Source organism: Macrotis lagotis, chromosome X, assembly GCF_037893015.1.
Source record: "Macrotis lagotis isolate mMagLag1 chromosome X, bilby.v1.9.chrom.fasta, whole genome shotgun sequence".
Classification (NCBI taxonomy): domain Eukaryota; kingdom Metazoa; phylum Chordata; class Mammalia; order Peramelemorphia; family Peramelidae; genus Macrotis; species Macrotis lagotis.
In genome coordinates, this window is record NC_133666.1 from 617,745,578 (window position 1) to 617,759,745 (window position 14,168).

Sequence of the window (14,168 nt, forward strand, 5' to 3'; positions counted from 1 at the left end):
CTGATGTTAGAATCCATGTTTCTTGTTTCCCAGGCCAGTGAAATCCCTATTATATAGATCTTCCCCTCCTTCCATTTTATTTTGCTCTTTTACAAACACAGTGATTTGATTGGAAGTAAGTTCATAGTAGACACATAGTAAATGATGGTTGGTTGGTTGGTTGATTAATGACTCTCTCTTTGTTTCTCCCCCAACAAGCTGCAGAGAGATGTAGACTAAGGAGTTGGAATCTTGAGAATTATGGGGATCAAAATAAATATAGTCTTTTGACACCCATTGTTTTCTCCTCAGTTGCCTGAAGAGCAGGGATAGTAGCATGAGACAGAAGTGCAGACTATAAAGAAGAAATAATTAAGGGATGAAATTTCAAGCTGAGATATGAAACCAATCATGGTAGGTGACTTACAATGTTGTTCATTGATTCTTGAAATTTAGTGGTATCAGCTAGACTAAAGGAAATTATCTGATGCAGATATTCAAGACCAAAGAGAGAACTGTTTTTGAAACTAATAAAAATTTTCAAGACTAAGTATTTAATCATCTTCTCAAAGAAGATAAGAATTGAAAAGCTCATTGAACTTGGTTGAGATGAGAATAAGGAATACATCTCAAGTATTTTAATCATAGGTCACAATGCTCTTTTTTTTAAAAAAATTTTTCAATATATCTTCCAATTACATGCAAAGATAGTTTTCAACATTTGTCCTTTTGCAAGCTTTTGAATTCTACATTTTTCTACTACCTTCTTTGCCTCCTGTCCCTCCCCATAGCAGTGAGCAATCTGATGAATAATCATGTTTAACACATTTCCATATTGATTGTAGTATGAAAAAAGAATTGGAACTAAGAGGAGAAAACTATGAGAAAAAAAACAGGAGTTTTGAAAAGTGAATGCAGTATGTTGTACTCTGCATTCAAACTCCATTGTTTTTTCTGGATGTGGATGGCATGTTTCATAACAAGTGTTTTAGAATTTTCCTTGATTAATGAACTGTTAGATGAACTAAGTTTATCAGTTTATCATCTCACAATGCTGTTGTTAATGTATATATTGTTCTAGTTCTGCTCACTTCATTCAGTATCAATTCCTGTAAGACTTTCCAGGCTTTTTGGAAGTCTGTCTACGCCTAATTTCTTACAGAACAATAGTACTCCATCACAGTCATATATCATAATTTGTTCAGTCATTTCCCAATTGATGGGTATTCCCTCAGTTTCCAATTCTTTGCCACCACAAAATGAGCTGCTATAAATATTTTTGTACATGCGGCTCTTTCCCCCCTTTTTTATGATCTTTTTGGGATACAGCTCTAGTAGTGGTATTGTGGGATCAAAGGTTATATTCAGTTGTATAGGGTTGTGGGGTCTTAAAGAGGAGCTGATATTCTTACTTTCCTCTATTAAAGAATTAGGAGAGGGACTGGTATGCATTTTAATTCCTACCCTGACTGTAAATTTCATCTAAGGAGGGATGATGCCTCGCCTGAATTTCATGTTTCCTAGCAACCCGTTCTGCATAATTTGTACCTGTCAATAAACAAGAATTCATTAAGCGATTACCATGTTTATTAACTCAAGTGCAAACAGGCCAGAATTCTCATGTATGAAAGGTGTGGCGGGTAACAAGGCTTCCTTTTCTATAGGTCAGTCAGCTAGCATCTTAAATGTCTTCTGTGTGCTGTGTACTAGATAGGCAAGGACAAAAGAAGGTAATCCTTGAACTCAAACAAGTCTCGGAGTCTGCTCTTGCATATTTGGTTGGTAAAGGAGCGTTCAAAGTGAGTAGGGCAGGAAGGAACGGAGAGGGCAAGTCCATGGTGAGGACAGAGGGGATTTCCTCCTGCCGCCTCCTCCCCCGTATCCCACCTTTTCTGCCCGCTGCCCGCTGCCCGCGCACTGACTGGCAGAGAAGCGCCCCTTGTCCGAGCATGGGCGTGCTGGGACACGTTCGGGAGCGGCCCGGCCCGGCCACGCTGGCTGTGCTGCTGCTCTGCCCTCGGGGCTGGGGGCGGCGGGAACTCGGGGTGCCCCCTGGCACCGAGCAAAGCCCGGGTGTGCCAGCCCGGATGACCCCTCCGAGGAAACCCAGGCCTCTGCAGATGGATTGGTTTGAAAATCCCTGGCTGTAATTAGACTTCCCCTCCAAGGACCCGGTGTCCCCATCTGCGACAGGTAAGCTTTTGGACCAGCCTGAGGGTTTCTGCCTCTTACTTCTGATTGGGTTGACCCCAGCATGGCATCTGCAGCCCCCCAGGCACAAGCATCACAAGGATCACCAGGTTAAGGCCCTTTAAATTTCCAGGTCCTCATCACCACCTGCCACCTTTGCCTCCTTCTGGAAATTATCTTGGGGCTTCCTCTACAACGTGACTTTTTTTTTCCCCAAGGCAATGGGGTTAAGTGACTTATCCAAGACCACACAGCTAGGTAATTATTAAGTGTCTGAGGTCGACTTTGAACCGCACCACCTAGCTGCCCCTACACCGTGATTTCTTAAACAAATTCATATTAGGGAGGTAAAGGACCTAGGTCTCCCTTATACTTTGGGGAGTGTAGGGATTATATGGAAAAAATTTTACATCCCCCCCCAAGTGATTAAAAAAAACCTTTGTAATTTCTTATTTTTTACATTAGTTATTGTATAAACCAAACCCCCTCTTCCTTGAATCCTCCCTTGTAAAAGAAATTAAAAAGTTTAAGTAAAATGAAGATGGTTTATCATTTCTCCAGGCCTGAGATTAGACTTTACAATTAAGTTAGACTACTAAACCTGTTTGTTTGTAGTATTGTAGCCAATATAACTAGTGTATATCTCCTGTTCCAAAAACATTCATACAAGTCTTCCATGTTTCTATAAATTTCTTATATTTGTCTGGGTACAGTAACACTCCCTTATATTCACTTATATTCAGCTATTTCCCCCAGTTAATTGGTACATATGTTATTTCCAGTTCTTTGTTACCTTCCATGGTGCTTCTATATTTCAGTGTAAAAGGGATCTTTGCTTCTGTCTTTGACCTCATTGACCTCATATACTTAACAGAAGGTCAAAGGGTATTACTAATTTGGCAGTATTTATCAATTGCAAATTGTTTTACAGAAAGGTTGGACCAAAACACAGCTCCACCAATGACGTATGGGTTTTACAATCCAAAATTAACTATTTCCTTCTTTTCTTGTCTTTTTTCTCTTTGAGAGTTGTTTTGCCTGCATTTATTTTTAGTGATTTAGTTATAATTGTTAGGGATCCTTGAGGATCACAATTGTGAAATGACAAAGGTAATGGTTTAAAGACCCTCTTGGCCTCTTGTTTTTCTCAGGAGACCAGCATAACCCAAACCCCTTTACTTTTCCATAAGATCAGCATGACCCAGCTCCTTTGTATCTCCTGACATTGATCAAGAATCACATTATAGCAAGAGCAATGAAGTATGCATAAGAATGTGTAATGATCTAACCAACATGTAATCTTTAATAATGATTGGTTCTTAAGCTGGTAGCATGAGTTGTCCACAAGTATGAAAGTAGACTAGCATATAAGCTGCTGTGTGACCCTAATAAAAGTTCGAGTGCTTTATCATCTCTGCCTCACGTCTCATTCACTACAAGCTGAGAACAGTTCTCTGCTGGCCAAAGGACTCAAGTGGTCAGTGCACCATACAATAATAACAACAAGTGTTTATATAATACTTTTAGGTTTTCAAAGTACTTTACAAATATTACTTTATCTTCACAACAACTTTGGGAGTTAGATACTATTATTTATCCCAATTTTATAAATGAGGAAACTGAAGTCACAGAAATCAAATGACTTACAAGTCTATATAGCTAGTAAGTGTCTAAAGCTGGATTTGAACTCAGATCTTCCCTTTCCAAGTTTAGCATTTATTCACTGTCATCCTTTATAGATCATAGTTTGCAATTCTTGATTTGAAAAATGCTTATTCATTTCCTTTGATCATTTATTTTTTTTAATTTATAATTAACACACAATTTATAGATATGACTAAGTCCCGTATGAACTGATACTGAGTGAAGTGAGCAGAGCCAGAACATTGTACATATTAACAGCAACATTTTGTGTAGTTCTCACCAGTACAATGATTAAAAACAATTCTAAAAGACTTATGATGGAAAATGCCATCCACATTCAGAGAAAGAATTATGAAATCTTAATGAAGGCCAAAGCATACTGTTTTCACTGTCTAAAATTTTTTTAATATTTTTTCTTTTTTCATATTGTTTTCCCCTTTTGTTCTGATTCTTCTTTTACAATATGATTATATGGAAATGTTTAACATGCTTGTATATGTATAAACTATATCAGATTACTTGCTGTCATAGGGAAGGGGGAAGAAAAGGAGGGATGCAGAAAAATATGGAACTCAAAATCTTTCAAAAATGAATGTTGAGGGGCAGCTAGGTGGCACAGTGGATAGAGCACCGGCCCTGGAGTCAGGAGTACCTGAGTTCAAATCTGGCCTCAGAAACTTAAAAAAATTACCTAGCTGTGTGGCCTTGGGCAAGTCACTTAAGCCCATTTGCCATGAAAAAAAAAAGATTGTTGAAAGCTATCTTTACATGTAATTGAAAAAAATAAAATTTGAATTAAAAAAAAGAAAAGAAATGATCAAGTCCTACTTTGTCCTGTCCTGTTTATTATTAGGGGATGATTAAATATCCTGAGGTTTTGACTCAATGATAATGTTTGTGAGAACTTGTTCTAGGCTTACTGTGATTTTAATCATCCTCAATCTGATTTGTGCCCAGGAACAAGAGCCTTCTCAGGAAGACTAAAGTCCAGATGGCAGCCCAGGCATTAATGCCTTCTCCAACTACCATCAGCTTCTCCTCTCCTGGGATACTTCTTGGACATGTGTAGAAAATTTCTGGTGATGTCCTCTCAGGGTTAAAGAAGTATTTATGTCAAGAAAAACCTTGCATTCCAAGGCACCCAGGACATCCAGCTTTTGCAATAAGACAGTTTTGCTAATGGAGGCAACTGACCTACTTTTTCTAATCAAAACAGTATAAAGGTCATCAGAATTTCTAAAGTAAGAGGGTTCAATAAAAAGTCACCCTACCATCGGCTGAGAGACATATTTTGAAAATATTACATTCCTTTCTTTGCATCTATGACTAGGATAGATTTCTTCGAATAGATTGTACCCTCCCCCAACACAGCCAATTGGCTGAAGTATGGGGTTGGGCGGTGGGGGGGGGAGACTGCAGCTAGGAATAATATAAACCAATTTTGTTGTGCTTTCAGTGTGACTCCCTGATTATACTAACTTCATGTGTCAGAGTGAGTTTGCCCTTTTTCCTGAAAAAAAAAGTAAATAAAACTTTTCCTTTTGCTCAGACTCAGTCTTTGAAATTTTTCTTTAGTATATTTTTATCACACACACAAACATCATCATCATCAAGAGGTTCTGCCCCATCTCCATAGTGCCTTTCTCCCCCACAACTCAAATTCTCATGTTCTTGATGTTAATTTCAGTCCAGTATTTTATATCTGTGCCCTCCTTGTCATCAGTAAGTGTACCCTGTAAGCAAGGTAAACCTCTATGATTTTAAAGAAGTCTGACCAAAAAATGTTAATCTACTCACTAAAATTAACCTAGGAAGGCTCTAAGTTGTCTTTGTTGACTGCCCTTGTCTTACATTCATAAATTATCCTTAATGAAAATCAGAGGTTCTATGGCAAGACTTCAAAAATCAGTAGGCCCCCTAAATGGATTTTTAGTCAAAATAAAAATCAAATGAGTCTGTCTTGTTGCTGCATACTCAAGTCTTGTAATGAGTCAGCATGGTATGGTGGAAATAATGACGATGGATTTGAAGTCAGAAGATGTGGTTTGAAATTGAAATAATCAGATTGATTCTATGCCATTTTTAATTGATACTACTTACAATTGACTGATTTTGTCCTATAACTGCCTAAGTCATCATCCTTTGTCTCTGAATGTAATTCAGAAATTTAATTGACTTCTAATGAGTTAAGTTTAGAAATCCAGTTCTCCTATTAATAATCACTGTTCTCTTGTGTCAAGGAAATCTATTACCCTCGAAGAAGGCAAGTAGAGAGAGTCTGGTCTGGTATCTTTACATCACCAAGAACATTTCATTACTCCATTTCTTCAACACTTCCTAATAAAAATCTATATACCTCACATCTCACCTCTTCTATTGTCATTCATAGTTTTGACCAATATCCAAATCTCTGTAGGCATAAACCTGAAAAACAAGCACTGTAAGATCGTCTCCAAGAACATACAGCTTTTAAAAACTGGACCAAAAAAAAACCTTTCCAATGGTCTTGATACATGACTGATAGAAAAAGAAAAGCTGAACAAATTAATTAAATGTCATTATGCTAGGTCATAATAACATGAACCTTTATGTGTTATTTTCTATTAAGTAAAAGTAGAAATTGATGTGTCTACAAGTTTTTGATAAAATGTTAAAAAGCATGAGCAATTAAGGAAGAAGTTAATGGTTACCAAGAAAAATAGGTGGAGATGAGGGGAGAGAGTATTCCAAGCATTTGTACTCCCTGACTTTCTTGGTTCCCTTCAAGTCCCAGGTAAAAATCTCACCATCTGCAGGAAGCTTTTCTCTTCATTTCTACTACCTTCCCTCTCCTATTTCTATTTAGCATGTATACAGCTTGCTTATTCACAGTTGTTTACATGTTATCTCCCTGTTCCATGAGGGCAAGACTCTTTTGTCTTTCTTTGTATCCTCAGTGCTTAGCATATAGCAGGTGCCTAATAAAAACTAATTGACTGACTGATAGTAAAAATTGTAAATTAGTTTTTTTGTTTTTATGTAACCAAATTTAGTACAATGAAGAGAAAAACAATGCTTTTATGATTCTATAATATTATCAATGTCTTGTCCCATTTTTCCATATTTCTAAATAAAAGTTTAAAGGACTTTACTTAGAATGTGAGACAGGCATATGCCAAAATATAAAGAGATACATACGAAAACTTCATAGCTTCCCAAAGCTGCCACTCTGAAAGAATGAAGCCTAAGGGTGGCTAGGTGGTGTAATGGATAAAGCACCGGCCCTGGAGTCAGGAGTACCTGGGTTCAAATGCGGTCTCAGACACTTAATAATTACCTAGCTGTGTGGCCTTGGGAAAGACACTTAACCCCATTTGCCTTGCAAAAAGTCTTAAAAAAAAAAAAGAATGAAGCCTAACATAATCTAAATAATGTCATATTATTCACATAGATAAATAATAGCCTAAAATTAGCACAATGTTTTCTTAGAATCATTTTTCAAGTAATGGTTAGGGATTTGCACTGGTCCATCTATATTTTGTCTTTCTAATATTTATGCTAAAAGAACAATTAAAAGAAAATGTGAATAATTGTCACAGAAAATCAGTTCTAATATGTATTTCTGAGGGAACTGATTAAAATTCATTTTCCTTCCTGAATTAAATTCTTTCCACATGAACTGACTACAGAGAAAAATGAATTAACTATATCTAGGTCAAATCTGAGGGGGGAGAAGACAGCACTTCTAGAGAGAAGCCAAGGAAACACTAAAAATGAAGATTAGTTAATTGTCTTTAATATAGTCAAATTTTCTATACAGGAAAAGATAAAATTGTATACAGAAAAAAGGGAAAAATTATGATTCCCTTATATTTTTTTAGGTTTTTCTTTTGCAAGGCAAATGGGGTTAAGGGGCTTGCTGAAGGCCACACAGAGAGGTAATTATTATTGTCTGAGGCCAGATTTGAACCAAGCTACTCCTGACTCCAAGGCCAGTGCTCTATACACTGTACCACCTAGCCGCCCCATGATTCCCTTATATTATCCAGTTCTTCAGTCTTATTATTTTCATATTTCCAAAGAAAAGTTTCTTATCTGTTAAGGGGACAATTGATCAAAAATATCCCTAATCAGAATCATGGAAGAATAAATGAAATACAGTTTCATGTGCCTAACCCACTACGAGATTTCATTGGTAATAAGCCGTTGCAGCCTTCTTGGAGAAGAGATTGAATTTCTAAATAGATGGGGTCCAAACTATAACCTTATGAAAATAGATATGAATAATATTGAAGTGAAATGCTTATTCTCCAGCTCTGCTACTTTTATAAAGTTTGAATTGACATTGACTCTTCCAGTCCATTAACCATCTGTCCCATCATCTTTCACCATTCAGAACCTCATTGGGAACATTGCCCACAATAAAATCGTTGCCATTTTGTCTAATGTGTCACTGGATAATAATATCTGAAGACAGCAGTAAAGTGCATTAACTAAGATCTCTTCCAAGTTTATCATCATCATCATCATCATCAACACTAAAACCACCACTAGAACAACTATAATGATTAAAATTTTTCCACAACTTGCTATTAAGCTTTGACTCTCTTTGCTGTATTGGAAGCAAATATGATAGAGCTCTTGATAGTCATATTATTTTTTATTTAATAATACTACTATATTCAGGCATCATATGTTTACCTCTTTTTCAGTTTCTCTTTCTTAGATTAATTAAGAGAATGGTATACTGTGCTTTAGTCTAAGGCAATTAGATACTTAGAGCTCTGATGAGAAATCTATTGGACATGATAAGGAAAATAATCACAAAGAATATTGTTTTCTGCCATCTCCAGATATTCTGTCTTCCGTTTCATAGCTTGTTTCTAGTTTGGAAAAATTGCAGTTCCCAACACAGAAATAATACTAAAAACTACCAAGCTCATTTCTCTCCACTGCAGAAATATTACTTCCAAAATGGAAAACAATGAACCCACAATTATTAAAATGGGTCGATCTTTTCCTAAGGGACTAGTTTCCTTTTATTGTTATTATATAGTGTCTGCTGATGGTATCAATTGTCTTGACTACTTGAAATGTTATTATAGTGAAAGTTCATTTTCACATTTACACCAAAATGTGTAAATATTAATTTGTAGTACTTAGATGATATAGTAATACATAGATTTGTGTCTTTCTTTTAGCCTAGGCTGTTGACCTTTTTTCATTTTCTGGAGATTGCTTTATGATAAGATTATCATCTTTTTTTCCTTTGCTCTTCATTTGACATCATATCCATAACCTCTACTCAGTTCTGGCTCCATGTCAAAATCTTATTTTCTACTATGAAATGAATGGTATTGGATGTAAAATTTAGACTCAAAACTGAATAACTACTTTTCTATTCAAACCTTTAGTGTAATGCTAATTGTATTCTTTTAAATGATTTCTTTTCATTGTTAAGAAGAAACTAATTAACATTTCATTTTGTTTTTACTATCATCCATTAGAATTGAATTTTTGCTTTTAAGGTCAGGTTAAATTCTTGTATAATCCACATGCAATTTTCTTTTGATTACTTTTTAGTCATAAAAACAAAGATTAATTTAAAAGGTCAATTGCTTTATTCTCTGCAAAAATCAAATTCATCTTTTAAGATTTTATGGAAAGACACAAATCTCATTTGCCATAAATATCTCATTCAAATTCATTTTTCTCTGTGGATTTCTTAGAAAACCACTCTAACATCATCTATATCACCTGCTATATGTTATCACCCCCTGTCCTATGAGTCTCAAATATTTTTATTGGGGGATAGGGAGCTTAATTTCTATAGCCCTAAATAGTGAGATTCTATCTTTTCTATAAGTATTCACTTATGAAAGTTTCAAAGGGAGAATAAATTATATTACGATAATAGCCTCAAATTTCCTAAACTTGTTTTTTTGGTTGTTTCAGTATATTTACAAAAAAAATTACCTAACTTTTCTGCACTTATTTTTATATGGTTATTGGTATTTTTTCCTTCAATGATTGGAATAATTTTGTACTACTAAAAGATTGATTGAAAGAAAAAAAAAAGAAAATCTCTGATCAAATTGGGAAGTTTCCTAATCAACAAAATGGAACTAGGTCATGGGGCATTATTAATTCATGATCAAATGGTAGAGCATGGTCCAAGACTCTCCAAAAACTCTGAGCTCACATAGACTGGATCTAATCATAGGGGCTTGATTCAAAGAGTTATTTCTCTTCCTTTGGTTTCTTACCACTACTTAATTAATCCAGACAGAGTCTCCATGACTCTTCTCTTTTAAGTTGTTAATAAATGCCTAGGTTTTAATCAGAATTATACAGGACTCTAAAGTTTGCACAAATTGTGGAGACAAATTAAAAACTTTCACTTAGAAAATCTTCAGCAATAGCTGCAATAAAAACAATTGTCTTCCTATGATAGATAAATAGATATAGATTATATAAATATTATAACAAGAACTTCTAAAACTTAACAAAATTGATATTAACTTTTCATTTATAACAGTTCATGTAGTCCTGAATTATATTAGAAGGAAAGAAAAATTTATTGCTAATGATTATAAAGTCAGGTAAAAATCTGAAGATGGTTGTAGATCATTTAAAGGTTGAATAAGAGAAAAATTAATTTGGAAGGTGTAAAGTAGGTGTTAGCTAAGAATGAATTTTTGATTTCTGCATCATGTTTTATACCAGTGGTGTCAAACTTAGGTAGAAATGATCCTTGTTCACTGTACACTGACTTAGAAAACAGAAGTTAAGATCTATTTTTTTAAAATTTACTTTAGTAAATATTTCCCAAATGCATTTTAATCTGGTTCCCAGAAGGGTAGGCCAGACTGCTAGTTTGTCACTTCTAGTTTAAGCTATAGGATTGACAGATACCTGGTCAGAGGCAAATTATATTCAACAAAGGCTGATATAATGTGCATGCCAGGTTGTTTTGTAAACTAAAAATGCTTGGGGGGAGCAAGAAGACAGACTATCTATATCTTCCACTTTAGATACTGAAGAGTAACCACAATAAAGAAGGAAAAAGAATAGCAGCTGAGACATCTTAAAATTTAAGCAAGGAATCAGTACCAAAATTCATGGACTCAAATTTCTGTATATGAATATCTAAAATTCAGATAACAAATAAGAAATAGGATTTCCTAATTCATGGAGACTAATGTGCCTTCAAAACCTCAGCAATCTGAGACTCTGTATGATGAAAACTACAAGCAGACCATGACTCTGGATGGGTATACTTAAGTAAAAGAAATGGGATAAGTAAAAAGTGGTCATAGGATGTAGAATGAGGTTGCATTTATATTGTTTTTGTTTTTGCAAGGCAGTGAGTGGGGTTAAATGACTTACCCAAGGTCATACAGCTAGGTAACCATTAAGTGTCTGAGGTCAAATTTGAACTCAGATCCTCCTGACTCCCAAGACTGGTGCACCACCTAGCTGCTCCAAGGTAGCATTTATATTAAGAAGACATATGTGAAGAATTCTAGGAACTAAAGATGGAAAATATTATGGGATTTAGGTGAAGATGAGGGAGAAACCAGTAAATTTGTCATCGGAGTATTCTACAAATCACTAGCACAGAAATAGGAAATAGAGGAAGAGTTTGGTAAACATTATAAGCTTGTCATGCAGGCATGATATAATAGTGAGAATGAACTTCACTTATCCACACATCTGCCATAGCTCTACTAAAAGTAGGGCTACTAATAGCATCTTGATTTTTTTTTCATGATAGAAGCATTTTTCAAAATAGGGAGGAGTCTCCAAGAGGAAACTATATCTCATTATCATTAATGGTGAGTAACTAGTTGTTGGGGGTCAAAATGATTTCCAACTTTGGGGGAAATAACTATAGCTTTCTGGAGTTTGTGACAAAAAAAGAAGAAATCTTGGCATGGTCTAATATATACCCTGGCTTTGAAGAAAGGAGATTTCAGAGGACTCAAAGAAAAGATTGACTCCCATGGAAAAAAAGTATTATAGGAGAAGTCAGCCCAGTTGGGATGTGAGATGCTCAAGATAAAATACAGAAGACACAAAGAGAAGCAATTTCAATGAAAAAAGAAAATGGGATTTGTCTGAAAAGACTAATGAGGTGAAACAGGGAATTCAAACAACCAAATCATTTAAAAAAGAAATATACAGAAGTTGAATACAGGAGTATTTCATGTAGAAATAGATTCAGGCATAGTGGAGAGCACCGTCCCTGGAGTCAGGAGGACATGAGCTCAAATTCAGTTCAGACACATGATTGCCTAGTGGTGTGACCTTGGGAAAGTCACTTAATCCCATTGCCTTAAATAAATATAATTAATATAAAAAATAGTGTCAGGTATGCTCAGAATCAACTGATGAAGTAAGCTAAGGCTTACAGAAAATTGGTTGGCTTGGCTGAGGAATGCTTTGAGCTGTGATGGGAGAAACAGAATGAAAGGAAGGATAGGGGCTTTGCTTGAGGGGGAATAGAAGAATAGAAGAATGAATACAGATAAGGAAGGAAGAGCTGCTCAATTCTTTTTCTATTTTTTTCTGCAAAGAATAGGATTAATTAACTATTTGCTGGGGGAATGCTGTGAATATAGTTTATTTACATAAATTACATTGGAAATGATAGGACAAAAATGACTAATAGGGAGTTGGTATCACAGAAAGGTAAGAAGATAATGTGAGAACACCTATGAGACAGTGGAACAGTAGATAGGACAGTAGTATACTGGATCTGAAGGCAGGAAGACTCCTCTTCCTGAGTTCAAATCTGGCTTCAGGCACTTGCTAGCTATATGATTCTCAGAAAGTCACAACTCTGTTTGCCTCAGTTTCCTTATCTATAAAATTAACTGGAGAGGGAAATGGTAAGCACAGTATCTTTGTCAAGAAAACCCCAAAAGGGGTCACAAAGAGTCAGAGACCATTGAAACAAGTATCAGCAAAAACAAAAGAACATTTATTTCCCCTTGATGGAACCAAGACACCTAGCACAAATGAACCAAACTCTCAGGTCTTAAAAGAATTGGTAGATATGATTGATGAGCTATCAGTGATTTTTGAAAGCTCATGGAAAATGGAAGAAAAGCAATGTCCCTACTTTCAAAAAAAGAAAAGATGAGAGTCTGCAAACTATAAGTCAGTGAGCATGACTTACAGAGTGAGTCCTGGGAAAATTCTAGGAAAGATTAGTGAAGAGATGGTTGGCAAACATCTAGAAAGGGAAGCAGGGATTATAAAGAGCCAACATGGCTCATGGCAGATTTCATTTTGTTTTTGAATAGGATTAATAAACTATTTGCTGAGGGAATGCTGTGGATATAGTTTATTTAAATTTTAGCAAAGCTTTCAATAAAGTATCATACAATATTTGAGGAAAAAAATGAAATGTGGACTTGATAATTTAATATAAAGAATTGGTTAGATTAATGATCTCAAAGAGTAGTTTTTAATGATTTAATATCAATTTGAGGAAGTCTCTAATGGAGTATTCTAGTCTTCTATGCTGGAGTTTTTATAAGATAAAGCACTAATGTATTGCTCATCAAATTTGTAAATTAAAGCTCACAGTAATAGCTAACACATTGAATAGCTGAGTAAGCATTAAAAAGGATCTTGACCTACTTAAATATTGTACTAAATTGAATTAGGTGAAATTCAGTAGAGATTGATGTGAAGTCTTTGGTTTAGATTTAGCACCTAGACTGAGAGTGAGGAGTCAGGGAAGACATTGATGCTGTAAACCCAGATTAAAGATTAAAGTTAGGCCTACAATTAGGAAGAACTCAAATTAAACCTCAAGTACTTAATAGCTACATGACTTCGAAAATGGTTTGAAATGGGCCTCAAAAAGGTACTGGAGAGTGTGGGGAGGCCTATGAAGTTAATCCCACAAAGGGGAATTAGGATGACAATGGTGTTCATTCAAGGGAAATAATTCTATAAAGACGTAAAAGACAAGCCATCATTGAACTCCCTAAGAAAAAATCTCCAGGGCTTGATGGATTCACAAGCGAATTCTACCAAACATTTAAGGAACAATTGGTTCCAATTCTATATAAACTCTTTGGAAAAATAGGGAAAGATGCAACTCTGCCTAACTCTTTCTATGAAACCAATATGGTGCTATTACCTAAACCAGAAAGAGTTAAAACAGAGAAAGAAAATTATAGACCTATTTCCCTGATGAATATAGATGCAAAAATCTTAAATAAAAACTTAGCAAAATGATTACAAGTTTATCACTAGGATAATACATTATGATCAAGTAGGATTTATTCCAGGAATTCAGGGTTGGTTCAATATTAGGAAAAGTGTTAGTATACTCAATTATATCAACAACAAAGTGA

The 14,168-nt window shown here is 35.3% G+C and overlaps 1 protein-coding gene across 1 annotated transcript in view; it reads left to right on the forward strand.

Annotated features, from left to right (window-relative positions):
• Positions 1 to 1,928: 1,928 nt before the first annotated feature.
• Positions 1,929 to 14,168, forward strand: part of LOC141499424 (uncharacterized) — a 32,575-nt gene continuing 20,335 nt past the window's right edge. The window contains exon 1 of the mRNA XM_074202143.1: positions 1,929 to 2,125. Coding sequence (XP_074058244.1) covers positions 1,929 to 2,125 — 197 coding nt within the window. The remainder of the gene's footprint in view (positions 2,126 to 14,168) is intronic.